Here is a 21,092-nt window from a genome sequence, read left to right as displayed (position 1 = left end):
TGTTAGAGTGTACTCACTTATGTGTCAGTGTGGACACATGCTCTAAGTATATGCACACAAGTCCATGTGTGTACACATGCTTTGCATATGTACTTGCAAGTTTATCAGTGTGTACATACTCATAGGTGCACAGGGCACGGGCAAGTGAGCATGCTCTGTAGGAGTGCACATGTGCTCTGTAGGAGTGTATTCCTAAGTGTGCAGGATGAGCACACAGTGTACTCTTAAGTATACAGGTATATACACATACTATGAGTGTACTCAAAAGTGTGCACAGACTGTGCAGATAGTCTTAAGTGTGTCGGTGCATGCACACACTCTGTAGGAGTGTACTGACACCAAATTAAATTCAGTATTTGATTTTTTTTTTTTTAACATTTTAAAGGTTGCCACCGTGGTCATAGCCCCAAATGTTCTAACGCAGGAGAGAATGCTGAAAATAGGCATTCACATCCATGAGAAGACAGTGTGGGCATCTGTACCTGTAGCTCCATTCAAGGCCTGGAAAATTTTGCACTTGTGATCCAATGTGATGTTAAAAGCTTCCTAAAAAAAAAAAAAAAAAAAAAAAAAAAAAAAACGGAAAAGAGGTAACATGACAATTACAACAGAAACAGCCATACGACAACACAGTCATGATGTCCAGTGTGTTAGTGAAACTATTCAGGTGTCTAAGAGAGCACTGAAGGTGCAAGCACTGTGGAGCACACGCGGAGGCCTTGCTTCCCCGGTGACAGTGCACAGAACGCCCAGTTCAAGAAACATTACAATTGCATCAGCAGTGCACAGAAAATGCACAACACATTACTTCATACTATTTAAATACAATTTGTTTCAAGTTACAGTTTGCTTGTTTCCCTCTGAATTAAAGATTAAATCAATTTTATGAACTTTCTCTATAAAGTCTGTGGCAGACTTGGTTCTTGCAGTCCCCAGATTTTCAGTATGGCCTATGTTTTTGTAAAAGCAAGAAATTTCACTTGTGTTATGTGCAGTTACATGATAAGTTGTCCAGAAAAGTAAATGCACTTCCTGACCCTTCTTGAAAGGCTAGCTAAGGAGAGCTCACAAATTTAAATGGCACTTTTGTTTTTAAACTATCCTGCATTTTATCTGCCCAGAACATGACTGTGATGACTGGGACTCCAGTAGTGATTCTGGCTACCAATGACACACTGAAATATGTACTCCAGACTATAGAACAGTGAAGAGCTACCTTGCTTGAAAGCAGAACACCACGGTTACAGCCAATGCTCCTCTTATTTTTAGTATGTGAGAAGGAAAAAAAAAAAAAAAAAACATGGACAAACACCTACCTTATTTAGCCCACTACTATTTTTAGTTATTTTATTTGTGATAATTATAGTATTTTTATTAGGAAATAAGGCTAGAATCTCAGGCCACAGTCTCTGGAATTTCATGATCTAGTCATTCCACAATCTACACTCTAAAGCACTCTGTTTTTCTGCTCCCCCTGTTTTGGCCTCTGTGTGTGTGTGTGTGTGTGTGTGTGTGTGTGTGTGTGTGTGTGTGTGTGTGTGCGCGCGCGCGCACGCTTGCCTAGTGTGAGTACAAATGTATGTAGAAGCCAGAAGTAGACACCGAGTATCTACTTTTTCAATTGTTCTTTACCTCCTATGGAGGCAAGGTCTCTCACTTCAATCTGGAGCTCACTAGTTCAGCTAATCTAGCTAGCCAGCTTCTCCAGGGACCTCTAGTCTCTGTTTCTCTGAACTAAGACTACAAGTGAGCCTGCTTGGCATTTATGTGGTACTGAGGATCCCAACTTGGTCTTCAAGCTGACAAGGCAAATGTTTTATCCACTGAGCCATCTGCTCAGCCTCTTTGCAAACATTCTTAGTCCTCCAGCCAGCTATAAAACACAATGAGATCTATCTTCACAGGACCATGTCGAAAGCTATATCTACAATTCCAGCAACCTGGACAATGGTGAGGCACCTCAAACTCCAAGGGACAAGTCTTACAGAGACGTCCATTTCAGTGTGACAAACTTTTCAGTGGGCTTATCCATATGCCATTTCAAAGTATCAAACAAAGGATTGCCAGGCATAGCGGTAGACTTTTTAAACTGTTACTGCTAGAACACCGTGTCTTAATGATAGATATCTACTCCGAATATGACATCATTGTCTGGTACTGTTTTTGGTCTCCAGGCTCAGACACCTTACTGGCTTTACTCATTCTGATATTGAGAGACCTGGCAGTGAGTATACAGCAGGTGAGGCTACACTCTGGTCGAGGTTGGCCCTGAATTTTCTAGTCATTTGATGTGTTTCCACATAATATGGTGAATAACAGGGTCTTCAACCTACTTTTTGCCTCTCTAATGAACCTAAGCTGGGCAATATCTCGGTCACTAAGAGATACAGAGACAATCAGAGAGTTCGCATACCCAAAGAAAGGAGGGAGACCAAGGTCACCTACTCACTGCTTGTTCCAGGGACTTGTACTGTTTCAACAGTGATATTAATGAAAATAAATTGCAATTCAGTTTCCCCAAATCCTTTTGTTTCTGACCACTTTGATGAGGAAAATACAAAAGTCAAAGCAGCCGAAACAGCAATGGAGAACTTGCAAGCTATTCTTTACCCTCTTCACTGGATCGATGTAAATTTTAGTGTAAAAGAGCTGATCATCATCATTATCCTGCAGATTCCACTGCTGGACCAGACGGTTGATGTATGGAGCATAGCCTATGAAGCCTGCAATACACAAACACAGCGGAGAGCTCAGAATTCAAAGACCAAAATGCATGTCAACTTAGTTCCACCCAACAGCCGATAAAGTCGTAAAGTCATGAGGTCCAACACATATGTACATGTGCTATAATGGAGAGACAACACTAATTATAAAACAAAGGAAGATAATCAAAGATGCTTTTAAATATATATAAATATATGCATTCCTGAAGTTAACTGACAAATAAGAACTTACTTTACAAGGTTCCTAAAGGAAGGCTAACTAGGGACAGAGCAGAGTAAGATGGAATTCCTCTAGACCTTGTGAATTGCTCTTGAACCCACTGAAAAGGAACCAACTGCTTCTGAATGAAGGAAATGTCTCCTGCTGTGCCAAGATTCCAATGTAGGCAAAGAATGTGGGTTGTCACCAGCTACAAAAATCCTGAAGAAATTTTCTATCTAGGGAATTTGGGGAATGTTTTCCATTTCTTGAAACCGGTCTTACTGTGCCTGGTAGACCGTTTTTCTGGCTAGATTTACATGTCATTGTCTGGGAAAAGGAAGTCTAAAATTGGAGTGTTCCTCTTGGCCTTCGAGCCTATGTGATGAATCTGCCAATGGCACGTATCTATGAAGACAGGGACAACAGGATCATTTTCTAAGTCTTGCCCTGAGTTTCAGACATGCGGCCAGCTGCTCTGCTTTATTGACAGACAACACTCACCACACACAAACTGAACTTTTAAAAAAATATTTTTTTTGCCTGCTTGTATTTATGTGAGCCATGTGTATACAGGTGCTCACAGAGGTCAAAAAACAATGTCAGATCCCCTTGAATAGGAGCTACAATACTTGTGAGCTGGTCGATGTGATGTGGGTGCCAGGAACAGGACAAGCAGTGAGCATTCAACCACAGAGCATCTCTACCACCTGAAAATGTACTTTTCATAACTATGAATGATCTTGAATAATAAAAAATACTGATATAACATTTTCCAATGGCTTATATTATTGTCTTATAAAAAATTGTTTCCTGCCGGGCGTTGGTGGCGCACGCCTTTAATCCCAGCACTCGGGAGGCAGAGCCAGGCGGATCTCTGTGAGTTCGAGGCCAGCCTGGGCTACCAAGTGAGCTCCAGGAAAGGCGCAAAGCTACACAGAGAAACCCTGTCTCGAAAAACCAAAAAAAAAAAAAAAAAAAAAAAAAAAAAAAAAAAAAAAAAAATTGTTTCCTTACCCTTCTCCTAAGACCAAATATCTCAAAAGAAATGAAATAAAAAATTACGGTCAGATGCATTCATAAATTATTTTTTCTATTAACATGTTTTAAAAGTAACTGGTACATTTTTACTAAGTCATAACTCATGTCCTTTGACTGTCTCTCCCAAACTGTCTGAAATCCCACGCTCTGACTGCACGCACTCATGCTCCCTGCCTTCTCTCTAATAATTCTGACTGTGGATAGAAATTGAGTGCTATACCTCCAAGGACTTGCCCTGTATTAGGTCACTGGCAAACAGCAGCACTTATTTGCTAATGTCTGTCGATTCCACAGCACTGAGGGTCCCTCTGAAATTTCCCCCAATGACTATATTATTGTCCAGATGAATGTCTACCACAGATTCTCATGTGCATGCCACTTCCAGGAAAAAATTAACTTAATACAAAATGTAACCTAATCCAAAGCTATACATCTCCTTTAAAATGTATGTTTTAAAAACCTCTAATGTGGGTCCAATTGTAAAATGAACTATGTACTGTGACTGAGAGCTCGGCAGTTCAGTGGCCAGGGCAGAGGATCAGTACCACACCTGGGGCAATGGCTCCAGAGGAGAAAGAAGAGTGGGCAGCCAGCTCAGTAGCAGGGCAGTGATGTCAGCAGACTAACACAGCAAATCCCAGACACTGACTTGAATACAACAATGCCCCTCAAGGATAGCAAACAGTCTGGTAAGATATACAAGGGTCAAGAGGTCCCAAAGGCATGGACAATATGTGTTGGAATGGAGGAAAGGGGGTTCTAAAAAGCACAGGCTGAAACCTGAGGTCTCAGAGGTCCATACAGACTGAAAAGGTCTAAATTATGACTGTAGGGAGAATTGCTAAAATGAAATATAGATGTAAATGCTGAGCTTGAGTCACTACAGAGAAATGACTAGCTTGCTAACAGCTACATCACCACAGATGACTAAGCAATGTCTGCAACCCACACATGCTTACCTCAAACAGCATTTACGGAGCTGTCTGAACAGGATCCACTATCGATTCAAAGACCACTCCAAACATCCATTTCCCAATATGACTTGCAACTGGACCTAACTTATCTGTCTGCCATGCTATAATATACACTATATTGGTAAATTGTCATGTTCTATTTAAGCTTGTTGAACAGCTAAGAGTCCTCTCTTGTGTCAGATTCAAGCATGTTCATGTCAAGTGTATCCAAAACCATGTCCTGGGCCAGGCTGACCCCTGACTCTGAAATGGGAAAACCAGTTAACAGCTAAGGCAGTAAACACATCGTTTAATTGAACAGCTTGAAGGTGAAGTATTTCCAACACTGGTTACTACTGTTTCTCCCATAACACAGGACAGTGGAAACAGGAAGCCAGCTCACTGAGGGAGGGATTCTCAGGAACCCTGCCCCGCTGCATCTCCCCCAGCCGACTTCTGCTGGATGCCCTAAGTTTTGATTTGACAGTGTTAGCCTCCTTTGTACTCTCAGCCAGGCTACTGCTGCATATTATAAATGGCTAATTTGATGTCTGATGTTTCTATCTGCAACTTTCTCTTTTATTTTTGCTTTTATATATTAAATCAACTCACTCATTGGAAACCAAAAGTATGGTTTTCACACGTTATTCCTACACAGAACACAAGTCCTCCATCCTACATGGTTATGCCTTCTGTCTGTGTGTTTACAGTTCAAGGGAAACACAGTGCAGTCACAATACGCCCAAGGTCCAATTTTCATTTATCATTAGAGGAGTGTGTATGATCATGGTTATTTATTCTGTGGTGACTCACATAGAGAATGTAATACTGCTATACACTCAGACATTATTTAAAATTTTGGCTACAAAAGTCAAAACAGCCGGGTGGTGGTGGCGCACGCCTTTAATCCCAGCACTCGGGAGGCAGAGCCAGGCGGATCTCTGTGAGTTCGAGGCCAGCCTGGGCTACCAAGTGAGTTCCAGGAAAGGCGCAAAGCTACCCAGAGAAACCCTGTCTCGAAAAACCAAAAAAAAAAAAGTCAAAACAAGTAATTCAACACAATATATTTTAAAACAGATCACATTAACAAGTGGCTGTTTTTAATCATGTGATTACAGATTAAACATGAACTTTTTCAAAGTAAGCTTATTAAACTTAATATCCTGGACCCAAAACCTTTCAATAAATGGTAATCAGAAGACATGACTTCTCACTTGCAACATGGAAGCTCAGACATCCGCACAGCCTAGATACATGGATGTGACACAGGGATGATTTTTCAGCTCTAAACTGTACATGAGCTCTCAGAATACTTCACAGCAAGATCATGGTTGTGAGGCTGGCCCAGCCTCATTCATTCCTGATTCACAGCATCATTCATACCTCCTGAATTCAGGTAGCGTTTCCCAATGTGCACTACAGGGTACTTGTCTGCCAGCCGCTTATCTGGCCATAGAATCCCGTCGGCTGCAAAGACGATTTTGTGATTCATCTTTTGGAACTTTCTTAGGAGTTCTTCAGGCCCACCAGCAAATACAACATCAAAACTGTTTGAAAGAGAAACAAACATGCTTTAAAATGCATGGTTCAGAATTCAAGCATACAACCCCTCCCCCCAAAAAAAAATTCCTTAAAAAAACAAGAATTTAGAATCCTAGAATTAACACAGCTGTTTAGAGAACACATCAATCTCTTTCCAACTCACATATGAACTACATTTGATTTTGCTTTTACTACGTATTCACAAATGAAATACAAACATGTCCTAATTTTCATTATAACATACAATAAAAATTGTAAAGTCAGTGTGCAAATGTTACAATTCATATAATTAATGGCACAGGCATAAACATAAAAGTTTTCATCTTAACAGTCAAATATTTCAGTGATATGTGTACCAATCTATTATTATCTCTGAAAAACTGGTTTTGACAAATGTCTCACATAGGCATCAGTGCACATTTAATAACTGATATACTATGTATTATGGAATATTATTCAGGCATATTCATCTTTTTAAAGCTCTATAAATTTGAATCAAGGTAAAAGTTAATAATATAATTTGAGGTCTAATGTTTGACCACATTTTTCCCCTGGACTTTATTTGTTCAGAGCTAACTCACCGAATCACAATGTAACAGAAAATTAACTGTAAAAACCTCTATGAGAAATGTAAACTCTCCGCAGAAAAGTCCCGGCTTATTGCAACCTCAAATTTACCTGTATTTGTTTTTACATCAGTGTACCTGAAAGTCAAATGCCTGCAGGACACTAAGAGAATGGTTATCTTAGGTACCAAACTTGAAGGGCAAGCTCATGATCCTGACTTCTGCCAAGAGCTCCTTAGCTAACACTTAGATGCACTGTGAGGACCTGTCAGGAAGTACACAGCTGCTCCATCTATGCTCTCCATCTGTATTTACTGGAGAGGCACATGTAAGATTTAGTAATGTATAGTTTAATGTATTTACATTGTTTTTTCAAAATATAACACATTATCACTTATCTCTACGATATATTTTTTAAAAGCCAAAAAATATTTGGAGTAACTTTTAGCAAAACTACTGTAAATTTACGTTCTCCATTAGGCTCTTGGCAGAGACAATCCCTGTCCCTTTAACAGTGGCAAGGCTCATGTGTAAGTTGAGCACATGGCCATCTTGCTTAGAAAGTACTACGAGGGAAGACATGCCACACGACTCACTCTATCCAGCATAGTGTAGAGGAAGTAGGTTGCATCACCACCAGGTCCTGTCCTTTGAAAAGGACACTGCCCACACCACCCTGCTCTGTCCTCTGCACTGGGCGCAGTGCTGACTGGTGAAAACACGTGCTATATCTTTACAATATAGACCAACTGACTCAAAAATGAGTTTAATTCCACAATTAAATTCTGGAATTCTGCTAAACAAAACTGGTATTTACTAATTTATTTTGAGACAAGAGTCTCATTATATAGCCCAGACTGTCCCTAAACTTGAAATCCTTCTAGCTCAACCCCCGAGGACTGAAATTATTCATACAATCCACCACTCTTGATACCTACTCATTCTTTAATAAAAGCTGAAAGCAATGTTAAAATCAGTTCATTTCTTTTCATTTGAAATCAATCTAGAAAATTTAAATTTTATCAGTTACTTTTATTTCTACTATGAAATATTATACTTCATAATTAAATTTGTTCATGAATATCTAGATAGGCAGACTAATACAGAAAGATTGCAGATACATAGGTACATAGTGGAATTTTTTTTTTCTTTTCAGAATCAATAGGCGAGATGCTGTTAGCTCTACTAAGAGCATAGTCAAAAAGTCTATCACATCATGTATGAAGGCTGCCAGTTGCAGGCTGAGCCCAGCTTTGCTGCCAGCCATCAGAGTACCAAACGAGTTATTTAATCTGGTTTAATTTCTCAGTTGTAAAGCAGAAGGGAAGTGTCTATAAATGCTGTTAAATAACATTTGCTTGCACACTAGAAGCACTGCATAAATAAGCAAACACAGTAGCCTCTGGTTATTAGCTGGAGGAGGGACTGCTTAGGAAATGGACATAGGAAAAGTCAGTGTAAGCATGAGTGTAAAATAAGCTCTAAAGATATGAGTATTTTTAAACAATAAGCTTCAGATCTCAATAAAATTATTCTGACTGACATCTCAAAATTAACTTTTTGATATGTTTATTTAAAATTAAACAAACTACCCTGATTTACAAAACAAAAAAATACACTTTTCAGTATAATTGACTTCATCAATCTTACCTTTAACATACTTGTTTTATTCCAAAGTACTTGTGAAGTGTGTGTGTGTGTGTGTGTGTGTGTGTGTGTGTGAGAGAGAGAGAGAGAGAGAGAGAGAGAGAGAGAGAGAGAGAGAGAGAGGGAGAACGAGAAAGAAAGAGGGGGTGGGAGACGTGGAGAGAGAAAATAAGACCAAAGATGAGGCCAAAAACTCAAACTCTGAGGGAGGTATACAGTGAGCCTCATAGGAGGCCAAGATAGTTTCTGAAAAGAGTAAAAAATATAGCTTGGTAGGTCCCAGAACCATGGTTTATAATCTAACCTTAGAAAATTTGTAAGTAGCACCATATACCCAAAAGTTACGAAAGAGGTTGGGAGTGCAACTCCAGGTACAGCGCTGGCCTAAGGAGAAGGAAGGCTGGCAAGGTTTGATCCCCAGCACAGCCCCAAAAAAGTCACAGATGCCATTTGGAAAGTGAATGTTTTCATCTTTGAAACTGTAGTGAAGGACAAAGATATTACTGTATCTCAGACTATTAATGAAGCCAATAGTTTATAAAAGGAGAAAGTATGATGTTTAATTTGATAATTTAGCACTTTATAAACATTACTTTTAAGCCGGGCGGTGGTGGTGCACGCCTTTAATCCCAGCACTCGGGAGGCAGAGCCAGGCGGATCTCTGTGAGTGCGGATCTCTGTGAGTTCGAGGCCAGCCTGGTCTACAGAGTGAGTTCCAGGAAAGGCGCAAAGCTACCCAGAGAAACCCTGTCTCGAAAAACCAAAAAAAAAAAAAAATTACTTTTAAAATACAATTCTTTTAAAGCACAAGAAAAGGAAATCATTTTCATACAATTCAAGTGAGAATATTACATTGGCTAAAAATATAAAATAGTTCCTTTTTTGAGAAAGGATCTTATGTAGCCCAGGCAAGGGAAGAACACACTATGAAGTGCAGGCCGGACCTGAACTCATGATCCCTCTCCCTTCACCTCTCAAGTGTTGGCATTTCCAGCATGTGCCACCACACACAGCTAAAAAGGTAAGGATGGTGACATTTTCCCCATTTATTCTAGCAGGTGTCATTTCTGTTTAAATTCCTCAGAAAATGTCTTTGAGCCTATTTAAAACTTCTCAAAACCAAAGTTTTTCTACTTAAAATTATTTGAACCACAAAAATGTAAAAAAAAAAAAATTCTTTAAAAATGAATGCACAGAGGTCATAAAAATAATTCTCACAGGAACTCAGTCCCTTTAAACATGAAGAATAAAATAAAACTTTCCACATTTAAGCAAGGTAAATAGCCCCAAGTCCTGCAAAACCCATAATACTGAACCCAGACATGTCACAGTTCTATCTCCAACAGGTCATTGGGATTTTATGAGTGTTTGTCCTTCTGTGTTATTTCTCTGGTACCTTCAATCACAGTTACCCAGACTGGAAGAAATTCCATCCTTCATCCTGGACGGCCCTAATCATGACAGCTTCCATCAAAATCGATGCGCCTTGTCTTACTGATTCTACCTTACATCTACTATTCAACTCCTCTCCCAGAAGACAATGAACCTGATTGGCTTATAGACCCCACAGGCTACACAGGCACCCTCCCAGGGATCTACCACCCTCTGCCATACACACTCCTGGCTCAGATAGTCTCTTGAGGTACCACACCCCTGAGTCAATCAGTAGTTTCTAGGTGTGGCCTAAAATAAGAGTCACTGAATATTTACACTGGCCTGTAGAAGACAGTTTGGACTCTGAAGGACACATAGACTTGGTCAAAAAATTTAATTCTGCTAGGTTAGTACAAAAGCAGTCACAAGACCTAAGCAAATGCAGATCCTGAGTTACAGAACAATGTTTGGCCACATAAGACCCACTTATGGATACCTGTCCTATAGAATAAAATGTAAATTCAGGCGCACACAAATAATCTCCATGTACTATCCTATTCAGAAGCCAACCTCAGTTCTTTCATGTGGGATCAAGTGTGTTATCATAACGAGCATCTACTCAACATGTGTTTTCTAACTGGGTCCAAGCCATTTGCCTTCAAGGCCCATTTCCAATGTCAACTCCTCCAGACATCAACATGGCAGGAAAATATCATTTCTTTCCAGCTACCTTTCATTAGCCTTTCCTTCTCCTTACTCACCCAATATTCCTTCTATTTTATGCACCTAGTCAAAAAATGCCTCTCTTAAACCAGGCTACATCTTTTCCTTTATAAGCTGGACTCATGATTTTACCATCTGTACAGGCCCTCAGCTGAGGATCTCAAAGATATTCAGTAAATGTCTCTTGAACAAATGGGTGATTCAGCCAATAAATGAATTATATTGTATCTAAACAAGAGGTAAAGGCTACTGGGTAGCCAAGGAGAAAAGCCACATAAGTCTCCTGTAACTTTTTTATTCCTCCCTAATCCAATATTTTACTTATCATCACATGCATAGAATTAAACAAAAATTACAATCATCTGAACCATTAGCTATAAGTGACAGGCTGAAATAAAGTCACAGAATAAAACAGATGCAGGCCCACATCTGAAAACTTTGTGTCTCAAGTCTCCCCTCAGATACATTTTGGTATTTCCAGAGATAAACCCTAATGCAACACTATGGAACCTTTAGTACCTGCAACACACATAGACACACAGATACAGACACAGACACAGACACAGACACAGACACACACACACACACACACACACACACACACACACACACACAGAGTCACAGCTGTCACCTATGACAAACACCTGCAATCACATGCTAACAAAGCCTTTGTAGACCATGTGCTTCTCCCTCACTCTTCCATGGCCACAACTATACTGACTAAAGCCAGGGAATACTGACAAGAATATATAGACAGCATGAAAGAGGAAAACACACCCATTTCCTACTTAATTTTTAGCACATTTACACCAATGAATGGACGACAGGGAGCTAAGTTTAAAGCAACATCTAACAATTTCAGTCTTTCCTGGAAAAAAGAAAGTTACACAGTACAGAAACAGGGGACCACAGTGTGTTTTGTTTCTTTCCTAATAAAATGGAATGCTGCCTATCACTAATGACAAACTCCTTCGTGTCTGCACACTCAAGCTGTCACTACTGCCAGGGAGAGGGCATCATCAAATAAACCTGCTTTTCTAGGTAAAACTACAGGTATTGCTTTTAAAGCTTTGCTCTCAGGAGTATCTAGCTGGCCAACCGACACATGGCTAACCCTGACAGCGCCTAGGAACACCGGTCCTTCCTTAAATATGCTTGTATTTTCTATGAAGCTGAGTCCTGAACACAATCCAACTGAATAATACTGACTTGCCCCAGGCTATGGGCGTCTTGTAATGCCCCTCTCCCGTCTGTCAGAAACAGCTGGGCTCCTCACACTGCCAACTCTCCAAGACGAAATCTTACAGATAGGGAAAGAAGGAGGCTGAGAAGGGAGGCGCAGAGAAAACCAGGTTCCCCGAACTCAGAGGCTCAGGAACCTTAAAATCAACACTACCTTCTATGAGGTTGCCTGTTCACAGATTACCTGCCTATAAGCAAAATCCCAATTTGCTTGTGTCAGGTTCAAGCTCAGTGAGGTCAGTACAAGAAATCTGTGCTCAACATTTAATCTAGATATTTTATATATATATATATGATATATATATATAACAACGTAGAAAACTTCACAGTGCACAAGCTACACCACATCTGCCATATCACAATTCATCTTGCAAAAGGTACATATAAGCAAGTTTTTATTTGGAAGACATCAAGTGCTAAGCATGAAAGTTTTAAGTGTCGATGGCACTTAGCTATCATTATTTCGACTTCTATGTCAAAGCTTAGGCCATCCTCAACTAACTATAGCTTTGCTGAAGAACCAACACCTTTATTTTCATCTGCAATTAATGTGTCTTTGCATTTGGAAACTGAAAAGGAAAAAAAAAAGATTTAAGATGGCTTTCTCACACCAATGAGGAGAATTCAACAGGATTTAAAATGAATGATCAGAATCAGCACCATAAAAATGAAAAAGGAAGATACGAAGAACGGAATATGGCACAACTTGTGTTTCTAAGATACCTAAGAAGTTAAGGAAAGATTTGAGATATTTCAAACTAATTAGGAGAATAAGGCAATATACAAAATGGTATTTGTGAACTAGGGGGATGGCTCAATGGTAGAATGCACGCTTTGGGTGTGTAGCCCTTTGGATTTCAGCTCAAGCTCAAAAGCAAATAAATGCAAAGAAACTTATGCCCGAAAAGTTCTTTGTACTTGGCAGTACAGGGTCTCATATCTCCCTTATATTTATAACTTTACAAGATACTTTTGTTCATAGTTAAACAGAACCCATTCGGCTGTCTCCTCAGTTGTATACTCAAGTATGAACTCTATCACACTTTAACTCAAGACTAAAATGAATTTCACAAAATGTTAAACTAGGTCTTTTTTCACATTAGTTCTTATTATAACTCCTCACCCTTAGTATATTACAATATTGGCCAAGATTGTGATTTTTCATGCATAATAAATTTATTTTACACAGAAGAAAAATTCTTGCTAATGAAAAAATTGAGTATAAAGCAATCAGGCTTTTAAGTTTGGGCTTAGAAACAGAGATCACTTATTAGAGAAACAGTTATAACTGGGGAAAACATACTTATTATAATAATGATCCTTTGTCAGTAAAATAATTCAACATTCAAACTTCAGTTATAAATTTCAATCTTTAAATGTAATATAATACAGACTGAAAACCCCACAGAATATTTCTCTTACCATTCAGTAAACAAGATCACCAGATCCTCCTGACTGGCATACTGGGCCACGGCTTCTTTCATTAGCCTCACCTTCTGGCCCCCTCCAATACTATTCATCCCATCTCCACCTCTCCACTCTTGCCCTTGACCAAGAACCTATGAATGAAAACAAGATGTCATCCTGAGAAAAATGCCAGTGGTAATAATAGCATAAAAATGTCAACAGAAACTTATACAGTAACCCACTATTTATTTCTAATTAAAGCACAATGCTAGAGAAGAGGAAATTAATGCATGAGCAGGTCATAATTCTAGCATACCATTCTCAACATTTCAAAAGTTGACTCTAACCCATACAAGTAGACTCAAAGTATTTCTCATATTATCTTATTCTTGTTTTTTAGACTTAAATGAAGAAACCTTCTAGCCTTCTAACAAATCCAAAGATTCAAAGATATATCATACCTTTACAGTATAATTGAAATACTTGGCTGAGTTCAGAAATCGGTGGAATCCATCATTTTCTTTTGTTGCTACAGTTATGACTAATAATTTATCTGTGAAGACATAAAAAGTTTTTATAAAAAATTAAACACTATCACTCCATAACTCTCTACAGTGATTACAAACTTCATAATCTCATGAGAATGCTTTTGATTAGTTAATTTAGATAAGACTAAACAAAGAAGAACTGAAAAAACAGGCATTTCGGATGAGTTTTCCAATGATGAAGCCATGTAGCAAGAAATTATTTTAATGGCAAATAAAGTTCATTAGTGGGTCAAGAAAAACAAATTCTGACTAGAGATTTCAAATACAGGAGAAAAGCTTTCACAAAATGCCTATTTTACTTCTAAGGGTTAAACTTTTGTAGCTATCACCTCATTACCAAGCCACACTGTTACCTATAAACCATCCCAGCTTTGAAGCATAATTTCAAGTGATCTCCTGGAGACTCCACTTACTCGGCAGTGACACTTGTTGACCTAACTGCAAGACTAATTCTAATCCTCTAAAATAAACTTAACAAATTGAAAGCAGATTGTAGAAAAAGTCTTACTTTTCCTCCTACTCATAAAATCTTACACTAAAAGTCTTAAAAGGCATCACATTTGTAGCACACATTTATTACTTAGTTTCTTAAACAGTAATTTGGACAAAAATCAGCAATGCTAGCAATGCCATCAGTAAATACGGAGGCTTAGTGCCCTTTTATAGCAGCTTTCCTCTAATTTAGTATAGTACCTCTTAACAGAGGCAGGCAGACTAAGGACCTATTAGCAAACATCTATAAAAACTACTGTAGACAGATGGGTAATATTTATCATACAAAAGGATGCTAGAAAATTCATAAAAGATATATCTTCCCTAGCAAGCACTAAAGAGTGGGGGCATTTCTGTTTCCACAATTAGGAGCAGTCATAAACAAAAACAGTCAAACTAACATCTCAACATTATAAGCACCAGGCTATCCCACTTAATTCTCCATGGCCTAGAGATGTAAGAAAACTGAAAAGGTCCTGCATGCCCCCTAAGTCATACACAATCTTTAGTCATGGGATTTATGGAACATAGGAATCTGTTAGTAAACTAAGGTAATTCTTCATCTCAAGTTCTAAAAATAATTCACTATAGAAAATAAGTATAATGCAGGTAAAATAAACATTCATTATCTAAACCAAAAGGAAAAACATTTCCATCAAGATAAATAATGCATTTTTAGATTTCTGTTAAAAAAGAAGTGTATCTTACAAAATTTATGGTTCAATAAATAAATGTTGCAAATAAAATAAAGCCATCTATTAATTAATGATGTGATGATCTGAGGATCTGAGTGGTGGTTTGAATGAGAATGGCTACCATAGGCTCATATATATTTGAATGTTTAGTCACCAGGGCATGGAACAGTTTGGGAAGGATTAAGAGTTGTGGCCTTGATGGAGGAAGTGTCATTGGGGTGGGCTCTGAAATTTCAAAAGCCCATGCCTGGCCCAATGTCTTTCTTTGTCTCTCTGTCTCTGTCTGTCAGATTGTCTGTTGTCTATCTCCCTGCTCCCCCTAGCCCCCGCCCATCACCCCCTGCTGCCAGAATATCAGGTTGTAAAGCTCTCAGCTACTGCTCCAGCTCCATGCCTTTCTGCTTCCCACCATGATGATTATGGATTATCTAAAACTGTAAGCAAGTCCCTAATTAAATGCTTTCTTTTGTAAGATTTGCCTTGGTCAAATCTTCATAGCAACGGAACATTAACTAAGATATTGAATAAAGGTATCTTAAAGATATTTTTAAATTATTATTTTTAAAGAACAAAATTTTCCAGGGCTGGAAAGATGGGCTCATCCACCTGAGCTGGATGTCTGGAACCCAAGGAAGGCTGGGTGCAGCAGCAGCAAAAGGGTTTGTTAACCCCAGCATGCCCTGCAGGGGAGACACAGGCAGAGACAGGAGAATCTGCAGAAGCTCTTGGCCAGCAGGCCGTATGCAGTAGTGATGGCATCCAGCTTTAACACAATCCATTGTGTTAAAGATTTTTTTATTTTTATTTTCTTTGTATGGGTGCTTTATCTGCACATGGGTGCCTGGTGCCTGTGAATGCCTGAAGGTGTTGAGTCCCCTGGAAATGGAGTTACAGACAGTTGTCAGCTGCTGTATGGATGCTGAAAATAGAACCCAAGTTCTCTATAAGAGCACCCATTGCTGTTAACTTCTGAGCCACTTCTCTAGTCCAAGACCCAGACTTGATCAAAGTGGAAGGGTGAAGACCTACACCCCAAGGTTGTTCTCTGACCTCTATGCTGGAATGCTGTGCCATGGCTATGCCTTCACATGTACACACACATGAACACAAACATAAACAATATACTCACACATGTAAACACAAAAACTAAATAAATATGAATCAACTTCCCTTTTAATATTTTGAACATGGCTTCATTGACTAATGATTTAGCCAGTCACTATTTATAGTTCACATTAAAACAGAGCACCAGATCTTAGGAAGACAAAGAGAATACTTTATAAGGGACTCATTTTCTATAATGATTTTAAACTATCTTTTCTACATAAATCAAAAACTGATACACGCTCAGAGATTTGACTGGACAGATCGTTATTTACCATTACTAGTATAAATTAATAACATGAATTTTATCATCCTTAATAGGACTCATAATTCAGCAAGACCATTAGGAAGGTAAAAATGTTAGTAAACTCAATAAAAAAAACTCAAGTGACACTATCAATCATATGACAAATAAAGAGCCTTATTGCTTCTGTACTGCTCCTAATAATCAATACAAAATGTACACAACTCTCTTAAAGGCAGGTGCATTCTACTATTACCCACAGACAGCTACCTTCTCATGTGCATTTCAGCATCACTATTAGGAAAAATGAACCTTATTAATTAAAAGCAGAGAAAGATGAACAAAGTGCTGATGGGAACCAAAAACCTTCAACAACTAATTCAAGAACTCAACTTAAGGGCAGGAGAGATGACTCAGCAGTTAAGAGCACATACTGTTTTTACACTCTCCAGCTCTCTTCCAACACTTTCCAGAAACTGCAATTACAAATTCATTAGAACAGTTAAAATTTATGACCAAATTCTCTCCAACTAGATTGTATTCCAAAAAGTCAAGATGTCCTCAGCCATTAACTAGACCACCAGGTTTTTCATGGTATTTAGGAGTTAATTAATAAACATTTTAAATTTATTTTCAATTGACATATAAAAATATAAAATTGCACATATAGTGCACATACCATTTTTCTGATAATATATTTAATTTCTGATTTTATATATATATATAAATTATTTATTATGTATATATATATAATTGTAGGTAGCCACATAGCAATTGGAAGACAAAGTAACTTTCACAAACCTATGGAAGCTTAAAGACATTTTCAAGTATGCAAGTAGATTAATCATAGTGCAAATAAAATCAAAGTTAGTGTATTTTATAGTAAAAAATGATTATATGTAAAGAATGAAACCATAAAACTCTATCCTACTATGACATGTAATTTTTATTTGTTTGTTTGTTGTTTTGTTTTTCGAGAAAGGGTTTTGTAGTTTTGGTGCCTGTTATGAATCTTGCTCTGTAGACCAGGCTGGACTCGAACTCACAGAGATCCACCTGGTTCTGCCTGCTGAGTGCTCGGATTAAAGGCATGCACCATCACTGCCTGGCAAGATGTAATTTTTAATATAAAGTATTATTGGACATATACTTTATATCAATGATAACAACCACTGACCACAGAGATTAAAATGACAAAAGCTGGCCATAACCCAGTGACCAGTTTAGATAAGTTCATCCCCTTGTTGCAACAATATTCACATGCTTAAGGAAAAGATTCATAAAACATGAGCCACATAACTTATTTCATCTCTACACACCACACCTCATTCAGAATTACTTTGTAAGAACACCTCACCAACATCGATACTCCCTCCTCACCATTCCTCTAGGCCCACACTTCGGCTTCTCTTCAATTACGCAGACTCGAATGTTAAAAGAGCCCAACCTCAATGTGATCAACAATGGGAAGAAAAATGAAGGCATCCACTCCCCCACATCCATACTAATCCCTTCCCAGAAACATGGAAATACGAGTTACACAAGGATTGGCTGGCAGCCAAAAACTATATACAGAGATCCAAAAAATTCCTTCTGGAGTTTATAATGTGAAAACAAAATCCAGACACCAAAGAATGATCATGCTAAAGGAGGTGGCAATTCAAGCAAGTCAAGCCAGAGTTAAATTTTTAAAATAAAAATTAAAAAAACAAAACAACAACAAAAAAAACACAAAACCTCGTGAACTTGAACACAGGCTCAAAAACAGCCGATACATGCCAAAGCAAGCAAAGGAACCAGTCATGTTAACAAGGCAGGTGACATCTGTACACTCCTTCCAGGTATGAAAATGACAAGACTGAGAAGTTACATAAGAAGTGTTGATTGTGCAGAGTCTGACCAGGGTGGCAAGAGATCTGGAAGTCATGCCATACAATAATAGTTGGGGGGCTGAGAAGTTCTTTCTACTTGGATAAGAGGGAAAAAAAATCAACTACCATTTGTGGTAACTCATTTCATTTAAAAGGGGAGAAAAATAAACAAGTTTTTTCTGTATAATTTTAGAGAGCTGGCTGTGATAGAAAAAAAGAGTAATTACTTGAGGAAGATGTGTCAATGCTAGGACTGAGAAGAGATATCCAAAATAAATGAGCTACATAAGAAAACTAAGCTGTGTCCTATCCCTTAGAGACAACAGATACAATGCAATTTTCCAGAATTTATGACTACATATTTGATATCTCCAAATATGAACACTAAATGTAATTCCAATGTCAACAAAACTGAGAGCAGACAACCACCCCTCCACCAAAAAAAGGAGTAGACATTGTTCAATTCCAAGGCTTCAGAGGCATCAACAAGTCTCCAAAACAGAAAGATGTACCAGAGAAGAGAACTTTCTCTGAGCAGAATGGAGTAAGACATCTGTAGGCAAAATGCTTCATCAGAGACTTCCTAAAATCTGGAAGGGGATTATGTAGCTTACTGTAACACATCTGACCTGTTACTGTTGATCCTGTATTTTATACAGGCACTAAAAATATTCCCTATGCTCATGTAAAAGGGGCACTATTGAGGAACTAAAACAAAAAAGCCATAGATAAAGACAACATACATTCCTAGCAGCTTACACACTTGTAAGAGCTGCCTTGCAACAGAGGCCACTTTGAGCTGTGCTGGAACTCAGAGACCATGCTCTAAGAGAATGTTCTAATTAAAAAATATCTAGACACATGTGCTGCTGAAATTTGATGCAAACAACATCCTAAGCTTCATTTATCATCTTCAGTTACAATTGAATAGCTGTTTCTTCTATCCTGAATTTCTATGAGAACACTACAGAATTATTTTTAAAAGGTTGACCTGTCAGACTAGGAATGATGTTTTTTGCCTTAGTTCAAGTGCTTATTTAACATGCTCGTGGCCTGGCTTCAATTCTCAACATAACAAACCTAAGAAATAGAAACAGGTGATGCCCACGCTGTATACCTTTATGTATAAACAATTCCATTATATTAAGCAGCAGCTCAGCTTCACTCTGTCTGTAAGGTTTTCATATCAATTCCAGGAAGTCAGAATCTAACACATTCTTGTTACTTCAACTCACATTATTCAGAAGAAGCTGCCATATAAGAGATCACTAAAAATATAGACTAGCATGTTAGATGATAATTTGGTGCTATAAAGGTAACCCCCAAATGACTCATAATCCACCACTATAGATTCAGCCTCTGTGGAATTACTACAGTCGTCACGAAAATAATCTGTATGCTATAGTAACAAACATCACACTCTAACCTTACTAGGAAAGTTATCAGTTTTTGGAGTGTTTCAGAATCTATAATAAACAGTCTAGCTTCACTGTGCCAAGTCAAAGATTTTAAACATATACACATAGGGCTGGAGCAACGGTCCAGTTGTTAAGAGCACTGGCTCTTAAGAGCACAGGTTTGATCCTAGCACCCACACGGTGGGACTCACAACCATCTGTAACTCCAGTTCCAGCAGCTCTGATGCCCTCTTCTAGCCTCTGTGGGTACCAGGCTCACATGTGGTGCACAGACACACATTCAGGCAAAACACTCATGCACATTAAGTTATTTAAAAAAAAAAAATACTTAAAATATTATACATATATGACTGCTATTTCCTTCTTTATAATCTAGCTTTTATTTATTTATTTATTTTTATTTTTATTTTTTTTATTTATTTATTTATTTATTTTGGTTTTTCGAGACAGGGTTTCTCTGTGTAGCTTTTGCGCTTTTCCTGGAGCTCATTTGGTAGCCCAGGCTGGCCTCGAACTCACAGAGATCCGCCTGCCTCTGCCTCCCGAGTGCTGGGATTAAAGGCATGCGTCACCACCGCCCAGCTTATAATCTAGCTTTTAGATTAAATGATGAAGTTAAAACATCTTTTCAGACATCTGAGTGTCGCCTTCAAAACAATAAAGAAACTGGCTTTGCTGCTTGCCTCTACAGAGATCCCAATACCACACAAGTGGGTATTTCATATTCTTATACATGAACACACTCTACATGCTAATTCATATTTTCCTTTCATAGGCTTTGCATGTATTTGAGCTGTTTTCAAACAGAACACAACAGCATTATATTGTTTACATAAACCATAAGTTATTTAACCATTATGTTGGTGACTTAGTTAAGCTGTTCCTAAAACACTGCTATCCTTAAGAACATTTAAAAAGATTCAATTGATCATGATGTACATAATTTTGCATATATATTATATCTGTACAATAAATTCCAAGTTCAATTTTATTATGACTTGAATCTGCCGTGTCCCACAAAGGTACACAGCAGCTAGTATTCACCTGTCGGCATGGATTTGGGGCCTTTAAGAGATAAGGTTAGCCTGGAAAAAAACAAACCCTGGAAGTGACCCTTTGAGAGTAATGGCTTGGCCCTGCTTCCGGGGCATTCTCTGCTTCCTGGTCAGCCCAAAGTGCCCAGTCACCGAGTCCCCCTCTCAAGCACAGATGGAGTCTCTCCTGCTTGCCATTCCTTCTCTGCCATGATGGCGGCCATCCTCTGAAAGCACCAGCTGACATAAGTCATCTTCCCTTCAGCTGC

General features: G+C 38.4%; 1 protein-coding gene across 2 annotated transcripts in view; it reads right to left on the bottom strand.

The window, feature by feature from the left end:
• The window catches only part of Plod2 (procollagen-lysine,2-oxoglutarate 5-dioxygenase 2), a 70,774-nt gene that overhangs the window by 22,004 nt on the left and 27,678 nt on the right, over positions 1 to 21,092 (bottom strand). For both annotated transcript variants that reach the window (XM_028865988.2, XM_028865989.2), the window contains exons 2-6: positions 13,879 to 13,970; positions 13,433 to 13,569; positions 6,300 to 6,463; positions 2,611 to 2,723; positions 483 to 546 (exon numbers count right to left, since the gene is read on the bottom strand). In XM_028865988.2, the coding sequence (XP_028721821.1) occupies positions 483 to 546; positions 2,611 to 2,723; positions 6,300 to 6,463; positions 13,433 to 13,569; positions 13,879 to 13,970 (570 nt within the window). The remainder of the gene's footprint in view (positions 1 to 482; positions 547 to 2,610; positions 2,724 to 6,299; positions 6,464 to 13,432; positions 13,570 to 13,878; positions 13,971 to 21,092) is intronic.

The sequence above is a fragment of the Peromyscus leucopus genome, chromosome 7, assembly GCF_004664715.2.
Source record: "Peromyscus leucopus breed LL Stock chromosome 7, UCI_PerLeu_2.1, whole genome shotgun sequence".
NCBI lineage: Eukaryota > Metazoa > Chordata > Mammalia > Rodentia > Cricetidae > Peromyscus > Peromyscus leucopus.
This window is presented reverse-complemented; position numbering and strand designations above follow the sequence as displayed.